The sequence below is a fragment of the Salvelinus sp. IW2-2015 genome, unplaced genomic scaffold, assembly GCF_002910315.2.
Source record: "Salvelinus sp. IW2-2015 unplaced genomic scaffold, ASM291031v2 Un_scaffold1615, whole genome shotgun sequence".
Lineage (NCBI taxonomy): Eukaryota > Metazoa > Chordata > Actinopteri > Salmoniformes > Salmonidae > Salvelinus > Salvelinus sp. IW2-2015.
In genome coordinates, this window is record NW_019943034.1 from 157,861 (window position 1) to 176,854 (window position 18,994).

The 18,994-nt window shown below is 41.9% G+C and overlaps 1 protein-coding gene across 2 annotated transcripts; it reads left to right on the forward strand.

Annotated features, from left to right (window-relative positions):
- The first annotated feature begins 1,482 nt into the window (after positions 1-1,482).
- On the forward strand, positions 1,483-15,571 carry LOC139024532 (uncharacterized). Of its 2 annotated transcripts, XM_070439397.1 has the most exons (5): positions 1,483-1,930; positions 2,322-2,452; positions 2,600-2,761; positions 7,772-7,936; positions 15,499-15,571. In XM_070439397.1, exons 1-5 carry the CDS (start codon positions 1,675-1,677, stop codon positions 15,523-15,525), a joined length of 741 nt encoding a protein of 246 aa, XP_070295498.1. In that variant the 5' UTR covers positions 1,483-1,674; the 3' UTR covers positions 15,526-15,571. The 2 variants fall into 2 exon arrangements, with proteins under 2 accessions (XP_070295498.1, XP_070295497.1); XM_070439396.1 differs by lacking the exons at positions 7,772-7,936; positions 15,499-15,571 and having other exon boundaries at positions 2,600-7,359.
- Positions 15,572-18,994: the final 3,423 nt, after the last annotated feature.

Below are 18,994 nucleotides of genomic sequence, written 5' to 3' on the forward strand. Positions count from 1 at the left end.
GTCAGCCATGACTTCATCACCTGGACAGAGGTACTCCAGGAACCCAGAACCCATGTTATATATTTGTCGCTACATTTACCTCCATATGCTGAGGAGATGAACATCACAAGACCACAAGGTGCAATGGCCACCAGGTACTTGATAGTGTTCTGGGCGTAGCAATGGCTGAATGACTCCCCCCTTGAATTCAGATTCTTGCACTTCTGTAAAGCAGTTTCTGAGCAGTCAACAATGCAGGTTGTTCCTGGGTAGTGGTCGTTAAAACATTGTCACATTGTAGCATGGATGGTCTCCCTTGGCAACCATGGAATGTACTCCCTCAGATTCTCTTCCGTCAATCAAATCACTCGACAGACAATACTCTGGAAAACACCAAACCTTTCTGCTAGGTAGTTGAGCTTCAGATTCATCAGCGTCATCGAAAGTTGGTCTGTCAGGTCTTACTGAAAGCTGCCTTTGTAGAGTGGTAGAAGATGTTCCGCCAGTGTAGAAAAGGCAGCAAGAGACAAGCCTGTTTGCAGTCGACAGAGTGCTTCGTTCCTCGGCAGGGTTTTGTAGAGGTGCTGCTGGGCACAGTGTCCCTGCCTTACAGGTAGTGGGCTTTACATGATCATCTGAGCTTTAGAGATGGGTCTTCCCATTGGGTTTGGGCATCCTCTGAAAGCATATCCATTCAGTCTATCTGTGTTGGCCAATCCCCATTTTCAATTTGGTGAACACTTGAGCCTGTCATCTGTTAAGAAATAAGTATAGCTTGTTAAACAAGTCAATGGACAAAACCATACAATAAAACGCCATACTGCATGAACGCTCCTAATAATATTTAATAATCATAATAATTAAGTATATATAAAATTGAATGTAAAAAAAAAAAAAATTGTAGAGGAAATAAATTGCGCTATTATGACTGTGCTTAGATGCAAGAGGGAGAATGAGAGCAGGCAAACTGCTCAAGAGTTTGGCTTAACAGTCACTGATGACTGTCTGACCAACCCTTCTTCACGAATGGAGCATCGTAGCCAAGCCATTTTTCTGGGCAACGATACTCCACTGTAGGCTTCTTGTCAAAGAAGTGGTAGGAGCACACAAAGAGACGTTTCGGTAGTTTCTTTAGGTTCAACGCTTTGAGCCAGAGCCGCAAGGGTAGATGCAGGTCCTATGGGACTCCACAGGTATATACAGATCGACGTCGTTGAAATGGTGTTCAAAACATTCTTGTTGTAAAAACGACCTCCTCTTCATCCAATTATTTTAACAGCCTCGTACTGTACATATAATGCTTGTCATGTTGATCGATTTTGTGCGGTTCTGTCATTGTAAAACTATCAAGCTCTCAACTAAAAGTGCCGCTTTTGCCGCTTTCACCTCCCGCCTCTAGCATGCGCTGGCGTTTCGCGAATGTTGCCGGAAATATAAACACGATTGCAACTGATAACTCGCCGCTATCACTGTGACGTTCCAGAATAAGGCGTTACTATACCAGAGAAGAAGAAGTGAACAGTGCCCATGAACAATTTCTACGTTAGCGGTTTTATTGTTGTTATTTCTACGTTTATGGAACTCAAAATATGACGAATTTAACTGCACAGCATCACATACGTACCCKATGTAGTTTTTAATTTGCGTTGAAGACGACTTGGTTGATAGGTGTTATCTATGTAACGTTAGCTAACAATGGCTAACTGTATGGTTTTTCACACTCAAATAGCCTCCATTATGGAGGTGCTAGCGAATGCAGCCGTGGCAGAGATRTGTAAACTCGTAGACGARGACTATGCAGTGTTTCGTTTGGAAATAACCCAAAGCCAGAAAGAAAACAGGYCATTACGGAGGAAACTACAGCTACTGGAACTGAAGGTGGCACGGGAGCGCGTCGTTGCCAGTCCCAGTAGTGTCAAGATCCTTGACCGACACAGAAGATTGGCAAGAGGTACATTTTGGCCGAGGCTGCGCAGCCTGTCGCCGTTCATATTTAGCTCAGTGACTGTCGCCCCAATCCGGCTCTGTGTTCAGATGTATTACACAAAATTGGGTCTTGGTCAGTTGTTGGATAGTGTGCAATAATTCCCCTGAATAGTAAGCTATCTTGAGCAAAGACACAATATCATATTCTAACCAGATTCTTGATTTACTGCATATTATATTTACACAATGAAAACAATGTTATGCATGGAATATAATACATCAATCAATAAATATTATACCGAGAAGTTATGAGAAGTGTTACTTTACATCCTTGTCAATTGTAGACAGTGTCAATAGTGTACGATATACCATTGACGGCACCTAAACCACCTCTTTTCCCCCAATCACTCTCTCAGGTGAAATACATCTCACTGGAAGCCACAAGAGCTTTGTGAATCCAGCGGGACACAATACATGGAGAGATGACCAACCTATCACTGTTGATGAGGGGAGTGGAACCTCAACTCAGAACGTTATCGTGATAGAGGTTAGTGTAATAGTGTTACATTAAATTACAGTATATCATATGTGACTTGCTTACATGTACATCCTCATTTATCTGCCATAAGGGAGCTTGTGAGACTTRCCTACGACATTGTTATCCGTTAATAACCTCCACTCTCCACCTCGTCAGTCTACAGAGGTTGCAGGTCCTGGGGTCAAGCAGGAGAGGTCTGAAGGAAAGGAGGACCCACGGCATAGCAGAGGCATCCAGAATGGAGCGGCTGGAGAGCACCCTGTAGCCACGAAGGACCCCACCACTGCGCAGCCCAGGACCCGACACAGCATCACGGAGGTCAGTGGAACGCCGATCGCCGTCCTCAAGTCAGAGACAGACACCGAGACTTTAACTGTAACACAAATGCAATTACACAGAGGATCTGGCTTAGAGTATTTACCAGTATTTCACCAGAACCAGAGGACTCTTCATTCCCGTGGGGATGTTGATGGTGACTCGTTAGACACTGGCGAGGATGATCCGTCTTGTTCTTATGCTACAGAGATGGACCCTGGTAACGTGCCCTTGTCTTTAGAGACACAGACTGATCTGTCTAGAGGGGAATGGAACCGGTGCAGTAGTAGTGTATACTCTGAAGGGTGCCTAGATGAGAAAGGTGAGGTTCTGGGCATAGATGAGGTGACTGTGAAAGTGGAGGGTGACGTTCCTCCCACATGGAATGCAGATAGTCACCTAGGAGATGGACTCACACAGGGCAGAGATTTCTTAGATTACAGGGAAAGCTTAGAGACAAATCCAAATGTCGCTACCCACTCCCCTTTACACATGTTCAGGAATCGCGACCCAGTGTCCAGATCAATGGGGCCTACTGATCCACACCGCCTCGTCCTTTTCGATAAGGGATTGAACTCAAACGACAGGGCTAGAGCCCAGGCTCGGCGTGGAGGAGRAACATCAGGCAAAAGTAAAGAGAAACGGTTCCTCTGCATGTTCTGTAACAAAGGCTTCAGCTGCCCCCAGAAGGTGGAGATCCACCAGAGGGTCCACACAGGGGTGAAACCCTTCAGCTGTACCCAGTGTCCCATGGCCTTTGCTCAGGCTGGTGACCTGAAGAGACACCAGAGGGTCCACACAGGGGAGAAACCCTTCAGCTGTACCCAGTGTCCCATGGCCTTTGCCCAGGCTGGTCACCTGAAGAGACACCAGAGGGTCCACACAGGGTAGAAATAATACAGCTGACCCCATTATCAGAAGAGATTCTTGCACCAGCTGAAGATGCACCTGAAGGTCCACARGGGAGAGAGGCTYTTTGCCTGTACYCACTGCGGGAAGAGGTTCTCAGAGAGGAGATACCAGAAAAAAAACATTCCACTCGGTAGCTTCTGACGGTTAGATCAAACCCTGCAWTAAAGACAAAGATGAATTGTCATTGTTGTCGGCACAAAAAGATCCACAGACACATTTGGAATTACGAGAGTTACTMATTTCAGTGTTGAATATTCCTGGGTAGAATATTGCATCCAGACATTGTGTGATATATAAGGCYTATATAGGGCTGGGTGATATATCCAATTAATTCAAATTAATGTTTTAACGCAATGTTTCAAATGCATGTTTCGCAAGAATTTTGTTTTTATTTGTATATTTTTTTTAAATTCTACATTGCCTTCAGAAAGTATTCATAGCCCTTGACTTATTCCACGTTTTGTTACAGCCTGAATTCAAAATGGATTAAAAAATAATAATTCTCGACCATCTACACAATACCCCATAATGTAAATACACAATACCCCATTTTTGCSAATACAGAAATGTCTCATTTACAAAAGTATTCACACCCCTAAGTCAATGCATATTAGAATCARAGCGATTACAGCTGTGAGTCTTTAAGWTCTTTCCACACCTGMATTGTACAATATTTGCACATWATTTTGTAATTCTTCAAACTCTGCCAAGTTGGTTGTTGATAATTGCTAGACAGCCATTTTCCAGTCTTGCAATAGATTTTCAAGTAGACTTAAGTCAAAACTGTATTTAGGCCCCTCAGGAACATTCAACGTCATCTTGGTAAGCAACTCCAGTATATATTTGGCCTTGTGTTTTGGGTTATTGTCCTTCTGAAAGGTGAACTCTTTCCCAGTGTCTGTTGGAAAGCAAATTGAACCAGGTTTTCCACTAGGCATTTGCCTGTGCTTAGCTCTATTCCGTAGTCCTTTGCCAATTTACAAGCTTACCCATAACATGATGCGGCCATCACCGTGCTTGAAAATATGAAGTGTTATTCAGTGTTGTATTGGATTTGCCCCAAACGTAACGCTCTGCATTCAGGACTTTTATTTCTTTGCCATATTTTTMGCAGTATTACTTTAGTGCCTTATTGCAAACAGGAGGCATGTTTTGGAATATTTTTATTCTGTACATGCTTCCTTCTTTTCACTCTGTCATTTGCGTTAGTGTTGTGGATTAACTACAATGTTGTTGATCCATCCTCAGTTTTCTTCTATCACAGCCATTAAACTCTGTAACTGTTTTAAAAGTCACAATTGGCCTCATGAAGAAATCCCTGAGCGGTTTCCTTCCTCTCCAGCAACTGAATTAGGAAGAACGCCTATATATTTGTACTGACTGAGTGTATTGATACACTATCCAAAGTGTAATTCATAACTTCACCGTGCTGAAAGGTATATTCAATGTCTGCTTTTTTAAATGTTTAACCCATCTACTGGGGTGCCCTTATTTGCGAGGCATTGGAAAACCTCCCTGGTCTTTGTGGTTGAATCTGTGTTTGAAATTCACTGCTCAACTGTGGGACTATATAGATGATTGTATGTGTGGGGTACAGATATGTGGTAGTTATAAAGAAATATTGTTCCACACAGAATGAGTCCATGCAACTTATTATTTTTATTTAACCTATATTTAACTAGGCAAGTCAGTTAAGAACAAATTCTTATTTCCAATGACGGCCTACRCTGTGCACTGTGACTTGCTAAGCACATTTTTACTCCTGAACTCATTTAGGCTTGCCATAACAAAGGCTTTGAATACTTATTGACTCAAGACATTTCYGCRTTTCATTTTTAATACATTTCTAAAAAACATAATTCCACTTTGACATTATGGGGTATTGTGTGTAGGCCAGTGACACAATCTTAAAAATCAGGCTGTAACACAACAAAATGTTGGAAAAAGTCAAGGGGTGTGAGTACTTTCTGAAGGCAGGGTCTTTTTGGTATTGTGCCCTTTGTTTCTTCTGTGCTGTGTGCACTGTGCACCTTCCCACTCGCACACAGACACCAAGCCCCTCCCCTGCCACTCACAACAACAATGACGAAAGATAACTGAACCTTTCTACCAATACCCCTTTTTATGTCTCAACTCCCAAATTGTAGAACAGAGCAGATCCTACTAAAACGAGAGTATCAATGAACATGATTGTGTCAGGGGCCTCCCGAGTGGCGCAGTGGTCGAAGGCACTGCATCGCAGTGCTAGCTGTGCCACTAGAGATTCTGGTTTCGAGTCCAGGCTCTGTRGCAGCCGGCCGCAACCGGGAGACCRATGGGGCGGCGCACAATTGGCCTAGCGTCGTCCGGGTTAGGGGAGGGATTTGGCTGGCAGAGATGTCCTTGTCTCATCGCGCACTAGCGACTCCWGTGGCGTGGCGGGCCGGGCCGGGCACAGTGCACGCTGACACTCCTCCAGGTTAAGTGGGCATTGTGTCAAGAAGCAGTGCGGCTTGGTTGGGTTGTGTTTCGGAAGACGCACAGCTCTCGACCTTCGCCTCTCCCGAGTCCGTACAGGAGTTGCAGCGATGGGACAAGACTGTAACTACCAATTTGATACCACAAAATTAGGGAGAAAAAGGGGTAAAAAAAAAGAAAAAAAAACATGATTGTGGAAAATTAATGTTCAGTTCTGTCGCAAGCTCGGCATTGTGGTACCACGTACCGCTAGCAGAATTTTAGCCACATAGTGTTATGTGCTTGCTGTCTAGTCTGTGTTTTTATAAATGTGCAATGAGCATTAAAAAATACATTCATAAAAGGAATTGGCAACTCGTTCTCATTCRGAGAAATAAGCATAATCTTGTCCAGGTAGGCCACTTGATTTCAATATCTAAACAAAGTGAACAGGCTATGTTGTTCCAACAGTTGGAGATGGACAGGAGGGTGCAATCATCACAGTTCAACTGTTCTACCTTGGTAGCAAGCAAATAGATCCAACTGAACCAATAACTTTGATTTGAAGTTGGCTAGACATGAAAATAAAGATTAGCTGGCTACTCACTAGAACGTGGGCTTGTGCTTGAGAGATTGTGTTAATTTTCAGCTATAAGAAGATAGTCAATATTAGTGAATGTGCGTTATGCAGGGTTCTGGTTAAATTTGTAACATAAATTGCATTTTCATAGACTTGAAAGCTAGATCAGGGATTATTGCCAAAAAAAGCAGTTTAAAATATTTTGATAAAATAATTACATTATTTGTGGGTCTTATGGTTGTGGAAGGTCATATATTTAGCCTAGGTATAGTTTTACAAACCCTGAATTCATTAGATTATTTATGACTGTTTGAAATTAATTGTATTGACCTTTAATTGTGCAACAAAGATTATTTTGAGAGAACTTTAGAAAATTGAGATGTAGATCATGAATCACCCATAAATTTGAAAAACAAAATCGAAATTATTTTTAGACCATATCGCCCAGCCCTAGGCATATAAGTCTAAAAAGCATGTTTTATATATTGTGTTTGTACTGTATAGGCTCTGATGTTTATAAATGCCTATTTCATTACTTRCATTCAACTACTTAATTTCTTTCCCAAGACACTTTTTAATGAGAAAATGTATGTAGTTTATCATGCAGATTTGTAGTTGAGACGTGTATGTGTGGTTTTCATATGGTGTATTTAAAACTTGTGTTTAATAAACACAAAATGGGACTTTTCATGCAGACTTTAATTGAGACTCTCTTTAGTACACATCACATCTGATCTCACCCTATTCTGCATACACCTAAGTGCTTTTTAACCAATATACACTTACTAAATATACCAACACATACTCACACACTAACAAACACCTACTGTACATGTCAAAATAGTTTAGTCAGGTTTGTCTGATGGTGACTTAGAACTTATGATAGCTGACTTATTTTTACCCACAACATGTTTATGTCCACTATGATGGGTTTAACAACAATGAAGTCATTCTGTAACTACAGCATAGGACTCAAACGTAGTGGGGAAGGGTAAACACTCCATGTTGAAAGTGTGTTTATTATCTGTGTGTACGCACATGAGGGAGTGTATGTCTATGTAATCTGTACCACCTGTTTCTTCCAGGAGGAGGAGGGTCCAGAGATGCTGCTGGTGAAGGAGGAGGGTTGTGAGGAGGGTCTGGGGAACCCTGAGGGGACCATGGTCATGGAGGACAACCAGACTACACCTCCTCCTGAACCCACAGAYGAACCKGCTGAGCAGCACAGGACCACACACAGTCTCACTGAGGTGAGCCCACTGTAAACTACTGTCTGCATGTTATTAGGTCAGGGCTCGTATCCACAAAGCCTCTCYGAGCAGGATAGCTGATCTAGGATCTGTTTAMCCTTTTAGATTATAATGAATAAAGCCAAAAAGACAGATGGGGACCTAATCTTAGATCAGCATTATAACGCTGAGACGTACAAGTATTTCGCTACAACCGCAATAACATCTGTGTATGTGACCAATAAAATTTGATCCTAGATCAGCCCTCCTKCTCTGAGACACCTTCTAGATACCGGCCCTGATGTTGACTTAGTCATCATTGAGACCAGGGTCTCTTTCACAAGGGAGCCCTGCTTATACAATTCATAAGACAACAACTAATCAAATCAGATACAATGTAAAACAAACAAAAATACAGCATTACACAAATATTCAAGAAAAAGTTACGAAGTTACCCCCAATCAATATTTTAAATTGCCCGAGCGGCACCATAACATCCAATTGTAATGTCTTTTGTAGTTGGTTCCAGCAATGAGGTGCATTATAACAAAAAGTGGATTTACCTAGTTCGGCGGAGAACCGAGGAAACTCGAGTTAACCAATCCTATGAACGGGTTTGGTATCTCATGATTTTATACTTTAACAACAAAGTTAGGTAAGTTGGAAGCTTGTGTAGTAGAGCTTTGTAAACAAACAAACAAAAAAGGAGTAATGAAGTGATCTACGGGACTTTAATGAGGACCAGCCAATTTGATACAGGATGCAGTGGTGAATATTAAAACTGTCACCTGTGATAAAACAAATGGCGCTATGGTAGACGGCATCTAAAGGTTTAAAACTAGTGGCTGCTGCAATCTTGTAAATGGTGTCACCATTGTACAATCAACTTTCCTGATAGTTTTTGACTATCTGCTTTCTGCTATTCCGGGAAAGGAAAATTCTATTTCTAGAAAATAATCCCACTTTCAAGCTTAGCTTTTTAACTAGCTCATCCGTAACTTTTTTTTGAACATGAAATCTTTGTCAATCCAAATGCCCAGATATTTACAAGCGGGAACCTGATCGATGGGAGAACCAACAATCCAATTAATAGAAATGTGGTCCATCTGAAACATTTTTGTGAGAATTAGAGAACATGTATTTAGTCTGGCCTACAATTAAGTACACATTTTAAACCAACCAGGTCTTTCTGTAAGGCGTCAAGGTCAGATTGCCACTTGAGAAGGCTGTAAATGCTGAAATGGCACACCCCTGAGTGCTTGCAGAGTGACGTCATCAGAGTGCAACGCATGCTGAAAGCGGAATGAGAGAGCGCTCAGTTAAAAAAACAAAAGTGTTACTGAAAAATGTCCCCTTTTTTTTTTTAAACTAGCCTACCTGTTTAATTTGGATCCTGCGACGTGGTTAGCTCAGTTGTTGTGGACAGCTACTATCTGTTCCGGGACACTGCCCAAACCCTGAAGTCTGAAGAGCTGCTGCTTGGCGACGCAGCTTGCCTAGTTGCTAGTTATCAAGCTAGCCAGGTTTCTTTGACAATTTGAACACAGCCTGCAACGCGGTTAGCCCTTGTGGCTGGGACCGCGGATAGTCCTGAGCTTGTGGCTGTTTAAATCCCTGCTGTTTGTTGCTGTTCCCATCGGCCCAGCGAGCTGTGCTGTCTGAAATTGCGTGGAGTACCTGCTAGCCTACATTGCTACTATCATGCCGCCCAAAGTCAAAGAAGGTTGGAGTGGACAGTGTAAATCAACAAATGTCTACAAGCAATTGTTACAGCAACAGAAAAATGTCTTCAAGAGCTTTGTCCAAATACTGGTGGACTCGACTAACAAAATAATGGACGATCTGACCAGGAAGATGTGAATGTCATGGAAGAGACTTGCAGCAAGATGACAACAAACTCAGCAAGATGACAACAAAAAGTCCACATGAGATGACATCAGCAAATCATTATTACAGATGACTGGGAAAACAGACTATCTAGAGCAGGGGTGTCAAACTCAAATACCCAGTGGGACAAAATGTAAAACCTGAACAAAGTCGCGGGCCAACATTGAACAAATGAACCTTTTAATATGGACCCAAACAAGTTTTGCTTTAACATTGAATATGGAACAAGCATCGCTTATTACCATACAATATATAATTTAATAGTGGAGACATGCAAAATCGAATTTCAAATGAAAAAACACATCAATGGCATTCATTTATTAAATAAATAGAATTTCAATAAAAACGTATGCCTCTTTTCTATTTGCAGCCTTTCTGATTAAATACCAAAATAAACTTTTTCCAGATGCGTCCAGCTCTCATCCACAGCGAGGAGAACGCAACTTAACAAATATTTTCCCTTTTCATCAGCTGGTCATACAGATTGGTGGCAAAGATCACATGTGCGATCAGCTAAACTGTGTTCCTTGCTCAGGCTCACGGTTTGAAAATGCTTGCTTTTTTCTCTGGGCATACGAGGTCACAACACTCAACTCACATGCACATTTTTATCGACGCACTGCTCCCTCATTCTAAAGGGCCGGGCTGATTTTGGATCTCTGCTGCCACTATTACACTAGCCTTTACAGCAGCCTCACTTGTGATTCGGCTTTTTTTTGAACAATTTCTGGTTGTTGAAACCAAATCTTCTTTTTCTTAATTCCTCTAACTTTCTGGGCTCTTTGAGTCATTCCATGTCCTTGTATTTTGTCCTGGTGTTTCGGTTTCATAGGTCGTTAAGACTTGTACTCCTTAAATTACAGCCACGTTGACTCCACAAACAAGACAAACAGTTGTCTTTTACTATGTAACGATATTCTGCCTCCCACTTGTCCAGAAACGCTCCTGTTTTCTGCCTTTCTTTTCGCCATTTTTGGGAAGGGATAGCGCGCTGACAGTTGTAGCGTCTATGTTGCTATGACTACTGTCACAGAGGAGAGGGCGTTTCTGGGTCCTGTCCTGATTGGCGCGCGAAAACAACAGCAGAGCATTATGGGATTCGTAGTATTAGCGGTGAATGCGCTGTATAATACCGGCGGGCCAGCTCTAGTAGTAATTTGGTATTGTCTCGCGGGCCAAATATAATTACCCCACGGGCCAAATTTGGCCCGCGGGCCAGAGTTTGACACCCATGATCTAGAGGGACAATCCAGGAGGAATAACATTGTTGTGGATGGCATACCAGAGTCTACACATGAGACCTGGATGGAGTTAGAGGAGAAAGTGAGAAAATGATCACTGAAAAGCTGCAGATGGATCAAAAGAAAATTGAGGTGGAGCACGCCCACAGGTCTGGAAAACATGTAACCAGCCCAGGTGACAGACCCAGGCTGATAGTGGTCAAGTTCCTAAGGTTCAAAGACAAGATGGCTGTTCTGGAGAGACAAAAGAACTTGAGAGGAACCAACATCTTCCTCAACGAGAACTTCTCTGCCAGAGGCAGAAAGAATTTATCTCAGCTATATGAAAGCTGCCAGATAGCATGGGGACATTGCTTACATCTGCTACGACAAGCTCATTGTCCACCCTCCGTCACAAAAGCCCGGGAGGAGTGAGAGTGCCAAGCTTCCGGGTCAGTAGCTTCAGCCCAACATCACATACATACACCAACTGTCACTCACAGGTGCCTGATTGACTGACTCTTAGTGAAATAATAATTATTTCTCTCTCCATATTATGTCCATCTCAGGTAAGCTACCCAGGAAAGGGCTAAGATTAGCCCATATTAATTACAGTGCCTTCGGAAAGTATTAATACCTATTGACCCATTCCATGTTGTTGTTACAGCCTGAACTAAAAATGGATTGAAAGTATTTTTTTCTCACTCATGTACACACAATATCCCATAATGACAAAGTGAGAACATGTTTTTCAGACATTTTTTTGGTCAAATTTATTTTAGATGAATTACGGAAATAGCTCATTTACATAGCTATTCAAACCCCTGAGTCGAAACTTTGTAGAAGCACCTTTGGCTGAGATTATAGCTGTATTAAAGAGTATTTCTTTAGTACCTTGTTTCAAACAGGATGCAGGCCTGTACAGGCCTCCTTTTCACTCTGTCAATTAGGTTAGTATTGTGGAGTAACTATGTTGTTGATCCATCCTCAGTTTTATCCTATCAGAGCCATTAAACTCTCTAACTGTTTTAAAGTCACCATTGGGCTAGGGAGGACACCTGTATCTTTGTAGTGACTGGGTATATTGATTCACCATCCAAAGTGTAATTAATAACTTCACCATGCTCAAAGACATATTCAATGTCTGCTTTTTTATTTCTACCCATCTACCAATAGGTGCCCTTCTTTGCGAGGCATTGGGAAACCTCCCTGGTCTTTGTGGTTGAATCTGTGTTTGAAATTCACTTGCTCGACTGAGGGACCTTACAGATAATTGTGTGGAGTACAGAGATGTAGTAATTCAAAAAGCATGTTAAACACTTATTGCACACAGTGTCTTGTATAAGCAGGTCCAGTAATATCCACTCAACTTTCATGGGCATATCACGTGGCAGCTGTAAATCAGCCAGCCGCATCCCCTACCAGCCCTCACTCGCCTGCTTCAGTCGTCTGCTCTTCATGCGTGTCTATAACTCCGTCAGTTAAAAACATATATATATATATATATATATAATTTTGCTGTGATGGCGAGCGGTGATCCAGACCCTGGTGAGTCTTCTGTTAGATTTGTAAATGTATTACATTGGAGCAGCGCACAAAGCAAGCAATGTTGATAAATTGTCAAATTTCCTCGCCTTTTATAACCAAGAGCACAGACCAGTCTGAGTAGACTTTGCAAGTTCACTGTCATGCAGCATCTGAGTGTCAGGGAGGGAAAATCAAGCACTGCTTCGCGACACGCATGCTTGCAGCTTTCCAGCAAAGAAAACGGCTCATCTCTAGCCTAAACGGTTAAACAAATATTACCGGAGATGCCTTTTTTTCTTTCTATCGGGATTCGCACACATTTGACATAATTTCACAAATCATGTTGAGGCCATTTTAAACGAATCGCTGGTCGCTAATTATTGGTTTGATACCTACAGCGTTGTAACATGACCGGAACATACTGTAGCTAGCTAACAACCTGGTAACTTGACAGTAAGTTTAGGCAAATTTGATTGGCACAGGAAGAAAGGAAAAGGGTCTGCTACTCACGAGATGTGCTTCAAACGGTAGGATTCATATAGCCTAATGTAAGCCGAAACTATATCAAAAATCTATTTATTTCTGGTGCTCCTTAAATTCAGTTTGGTGCCTAACTTGTAAAAGTTGGGAGCAGTGTGTGTTTGTGGGGGAGAGAGAGTGGTGTGTGTGTGTTTGTGGGGGAGAGAGAGTGTTGTGTGTGTGTGTTTTTGAGAGTGAGGGTGACAGTGTGTGTGTGCCTGTTAACTAAAGAGTAAAGGTTTCATGCAGTGTTTTTCCACATACTGACACAATGACATGCAGATTATTATGCATGTACAGTATATTCCTTCCTCCCATTCCTCCAGCTAAATCACAGGTAGGCCTTTGCAAATATGAGCAAATCAGCCCATCTTTGCCGTATTCTATTATACACTGTGAAGTTAAATTCAATGTGTTATATTGAGTAGAAGTCTGAGTTTCAGTGACAGATTTTTGGAGACATTTTTGAAAACGTGAACAAGCGTCCGATGAACGGGGCGCACAGGATGCTAAGCCACAGATCATTTTTTCCTACCAAGGTATCGAGATACTATTCGGTGTCGTGATACTTGGCCTGGTATCGTATCGTTTGTAAAATGTTGGTATCATGACAACACTAGTTCAAATAAATTATGCAAAATAGGTGGCAAAAAAGTCAGCCAGGCTGCTCAGCTGATTGGTTGACATACTGTAAATGTAGATAGTTTTTTTTACAAAAATTAACAAAATTATGAAATTATATTACCAAACCAAGATAAATGACATAAAACCCAATGGAAAAATAATTTGGAGTACCTTAAGTTATATTATGGGTAGAAAACCCAATTCTTCTCCATCATTCATTTTGATGGGTCATTTATAACAAAACCTTTTGATATTGCCAATCATTTCAATGACTAATCAGGGCATAACTACAATCTGTCTCNCTCCATCATTCATTTTGATGGGTCATTTATAACAAAACCTTTTGATATTGCCAATCATTTCAATGACTAATCAGGGCATAACTACAATCTGTCTCCTTAATTAGCCTAGTGCACATCCTCACTAGGCCCAAGTTAGTTTTCCCTGGCTAAAACTTTCTTATTATACCTCAGTGGGCTAAACTAGCTGGCTAGCTGAACTATACCAAACTTAATATATACTGCACACTTCAAAACTTCTTTGCTAGTTATACAATCATGAACTAAGAAATTAGCTGGGGATTTTTTTAAATTATGTTTTGTTGAACAGTCATATCTGGTTTGAGATGTCTGTCATAAGACGACGGTGGTGAAGGATATCATTGCTACTTAATGTGGATTCAAGTTCAGTTTTGAGATCCACCGGCATCATTGGCGTAGGGTTAGCTGGAAGTTTCTGACTGGTCTTGGAACTGTGACAACGGGCAGCATTTCCCCGCTCGGCTCAATGGGATATGTAGTGATTTTGCCAACACAGCCAGATATTTACAGTCTTGTACCCGTAACCTTTTTTTTAAACTGACTATTGAATTACTTGATTAAATCTGACTTTATCAGTATAATGAGTAATCCAGGAATGTCACGTGTCAATTAACTTGAGAAAACTCGCATAAATAGCAAATCTACAGATCGCTATGACTACACTGAATGGCTAAATTACTTCCGGACTCTCAGGATCCGCGGAGCTCCTCTTCACCACTCTGATCATGGTCAAGTCATAATGACCGAGTTGTTGTGAAGATGAGGGGCATGTCTGTTGTTCTGCGTTACAGTACAAATCAACTGTACTGTAAAATCAATTGTTAAGGGTCTGGTCTTGGCCCATCTTGATTACTGTCTGGTAGTATGGTCAAGTGCAGCAAAGAAAGACATAGCAAAGCTGTATCTGGCTCAAAGCACTGAGATGCAGTGCCTCAGACCGCTGCGCCACTCAGGAGCACTGAAGGGTTGACGAGAGATTAACTGCTTCTATTCTAGTTTTCATCCGAAAATATTACTGTGATGAAAATTCCCGATTGTCTGCATAATCAAATAACATTCAGCTCAGACACCCAAACATACCCCCACAAGACATGCCACCACGGGTCTCTTCACAGTCCCCAAGTCCAAAACAAATTCACGGCAACGCACAGTATTATACTGAGCTGTGATCGCATGGAACTCCCATCTCCTATTACTCATGCATCTCATTGACCGGCGGGTCTGTGAGACGACACACATACGACACATTAACACACACACTTTTTTGTTGTTGTATTGTTTGTATATCGTATTTTAAATTGTGTGACTGTCCTTGTCTGTCACTAAGTGTTTTTTTACTTGTCGTCCTTTTGTTTTTTTGGACCCCAGGAAGAGTTTGCTTCGGCAAAACTGATGGGGATCCAAATAGTGTTGTCTGCGTACATGCCTTTCAATGATACAAGTCCACCCAAACAATGCCAACTAAAGCCAACCTTTACTATTGCAGTCAGTAGACATGGAGGATGAAGCCTGATCGGCTGCTGGTCAAACAGGAGACAATGGAAGACGAAGCAGAGAGCTGGATCTGCTGAGTGGAGTAGATGGGGGAGCAAGGTAAGGAAGAAATACATATAGCCTACATACAGTAATAGATCTTCAATGGGAATAGTGATACACACTGGCTATTATTTGTCCATACAACTCCATATGTAGAGTTTTTTTGCCATATTTTTTTAAAGTCTATTTTGTAACCTATTCCTGCAGATAGTTGGCTGGAGGCTAACAAAGGAGACTGGGTGCCATCTTGGATTCGCAGGCCAGGACCAGAGTGACATAGTGGATGTCAGTGGATGGACAGCGTCCTCAACTCTGGCTGGAGACAACACTCTTAACCACAACCAGAAACAGACAGTCGAACACAAACAACATCCGATCTTAGCTCCATGACAACAGACTGGATGAGACCAGGGCGAGGCGTAATTTGGTCTGCAGGGACAGGGAGGTGTCTGTATGCGCGGGAGAGAACAGATACAGACTCTGCTAGCGATGTTCCGTCCTGCTCCTATAGTTGTGATTCAGAGAGACTGATGGGGCCTCAGGTTAACCCCTAACAGGTGCTGCCATCAGCCTGCCTTCTATAGGATCTATTAACTGGAACATGGACTTGCTACAACACAGACACTCCCGGCCTTCGTCCTCCTCACACCTCTCCTAATGTTAAACCAGACCTCAGACAATTCTGTGCCTCAACACTAATGGCTACACAAGCCCATTGACAAATGACAGTAGTGGAACAAGCATTAGTAAAGGTGGCAGCGCCAAAGAGAAGCGCTTCCGTGGTTCGTTCTGTGGGAAAGCCTTCCGTTTCCCCCAACAGGTGCAACCACCAGAGGTTGCACATGGGGAGGAAAACCGTTCGGTGCCACCTGTGCCGGGCTAGTTTCTCCACTCGTCCAACCTGAAGAGGCACCAGAGGGTCCACACAGGGGAGAAACCGTTCGGCTGCCACCTGTGCCGGGCTAGTTTCTCCCACTCGTCCAACCTGAAGAGGCACCAGAGGGTCCACACAGGGGAGAAACCTACAGCTGCCCCAGTGTGCGAATAAGTTCTCCCACCAGCACCAGCTGAAGATGCGTTGAAGGTCCACAGGGGAGAGAGGCTGTTTCCTGTACGCATTGCAGGAAAGATTCTCAGGGAGGAAGCTATGTCAGGATACACCAGCAGAAAAATGCACACAGTCCATGTATAGTATAGTGACATGTAATTAGTACTAGTTTGTTAGTTTGTAGTTAATTCTGTTGGTTGGGATGTATTAGGGAACTGGATGAGGAGACTTAGAAAGAAAAAGTATGATGAGGCAGAGTAGATAATATGTTGATGGTGTCTGTAAAAATGCTTCACTGATGAAGAGTGACAAACTTTGTGTCTTTAGGTTTTATAGTGAGATAATGATAGTGCCTTAATTCATTTTTACTTGACGAAGTAGTGAAGATGTATTGTAGTGTGCAATTCCATGGTAACAGTGACGCTGATGCTCACTTTTTCACTTTAAATATGTGCTAAGCAAAAACCATTGATTGCGAAGTTTAACAAACCATACATACACCTACAGTTGAAGTTGGAAGTTTACATACACTTTAGCCAAATACATTTAAACTCAGTTTTTCACAATTCCTGACATTTAATTCCAGTAAAAATTCCCTGTCTTAGGTCAGTTAGGATCACAACTATATTTTAAGAATGTGAAATGTCTGAATAATAGTAGCGAGAATCTTTTATTTCATTCATCACATTTCCAGTTGCCAGAAGTTTACATACACTCAATTAGTATTTGGCAGCATTGCCTTTAAATTGTTTAACTTGGTTCAAACGTTTCGGGTAGCCTTCCACAAGCTTTCCATAATAAGTTGGGTCAATTTTGGCCCATCCTCCTGACAGAGCAGTGGTACTGAGTCAGGTTTGTAGGCCTCCTTGCTCGCACACGCTTTTTTAGTTGCCCACACATTTTCTATAGGATTGAGGTTAGGGCTTTGTGATGGCCATCCAGTACCTTGACTTTGTTGTCCTTAAGCCATTTTGCCACAACTTTGGAATAATGCTTGGGGTCATTGTCCATTTGGAGGACTCATTTGCAACCAAGCTTTAACTTCCTGATTGATGTCTTGAGATGCTGCTTCAATATATCCACATCATTTTCTTTCTTCATGACGCCATCTATTTTGTGAAGTGCACCAGTCCCTCCTGCAGCAAAGCACCGCACAACATGATGCTGCCACCCCCGTGCTTCACAGTTGGATGGTGTTCTTCGGCTTGCAAGCCTCCCCCTTTTTCCTCCAAACATAACAATGGTCATTATGGCCAAACAGTTCTATTTTTTGTTTCATCAGACCAGAGGACATTATCCAAAAAGTACGAATCTTTGTCCCCATGTGCATTTGCAAACCGTAGTCTGGCTTTTATTTGCGGTTTTGGAGCAGTGGCTTCTTCCTTGCTGAGTGGCCTTTCAGGTATGTCGATATAGGACTCGTTTTACTGTGGATATAGATATTTTTGTACCTGTTTCCTCCAGCATCTTCACAAGGTTCTTTGCTGTTGTTTCGGATTGATTTGCACTTTTCACACCCAAAGTACGTTCATCTCTAGGAGACAGAACGCGTCTCATTCCTGAGCGTATGACGGCTGCGTGGTCTCATGTGTTTAAACTTGCGTACTATTGTTTGTACAGATGAACGTGGTACCTTCAGGCGTTTGGAAATTGCTCCCAAGGATGAACCAGACTTGTGAGTCCACAACTTTTTTTCTGAGGTCTTGGATGATCTTTGATTTTCTTATGATGTCAAGCAAAGAGGCACTGAGTTTGGAAGTAGCCTTGAAATACATCCACAGGTACACCTCCAATTGACTCAAATTATGTCAATTAGCCTATGAGAAGCTTCTAAAGCCATGACATCATTTTGTGGAATTTTTCCAAGCTGTTTAAAGGCACCGTCAACTTGGTGTATGTAAACTTCTGACCCACTGGAATTGTGATACAGTGAATTATAAGTTAAATAATCTGTAAACAATTGTTGGAAAAATTACTTGTGCCATGCACACAGTAGATGTTCTAACTGACTTGCCAAAACTATAGTTTGTTAACAAGAAATTTGTGGAGTGGTTGAAAAACTACTTTTAATGACTCCAACCTAAGTGTATGTAAACGTCCGACTTCAACTGTATATGCAGAAGTCTACTTTTAACAATTGCCACTGACAATTTTACTAAAACACATTTATTTGAGGAGCAGTGCGGATGCAAATTTTGATAAAAGAATGGCAGTTTTTTGTGACCACTTTTTTCCAAAAACTCTTAAATATCTATTCCGAATTAAGATTCAAATATGTCTGCAGAAAGAATGTGTCAGCTATGATATGACACCTTGAGTTTGAAAAAAACTATGTAGATGATTGAACTACAGTCAGGGAAGTGGAACAACACCCAGTAACATAATGACATCATAGGTC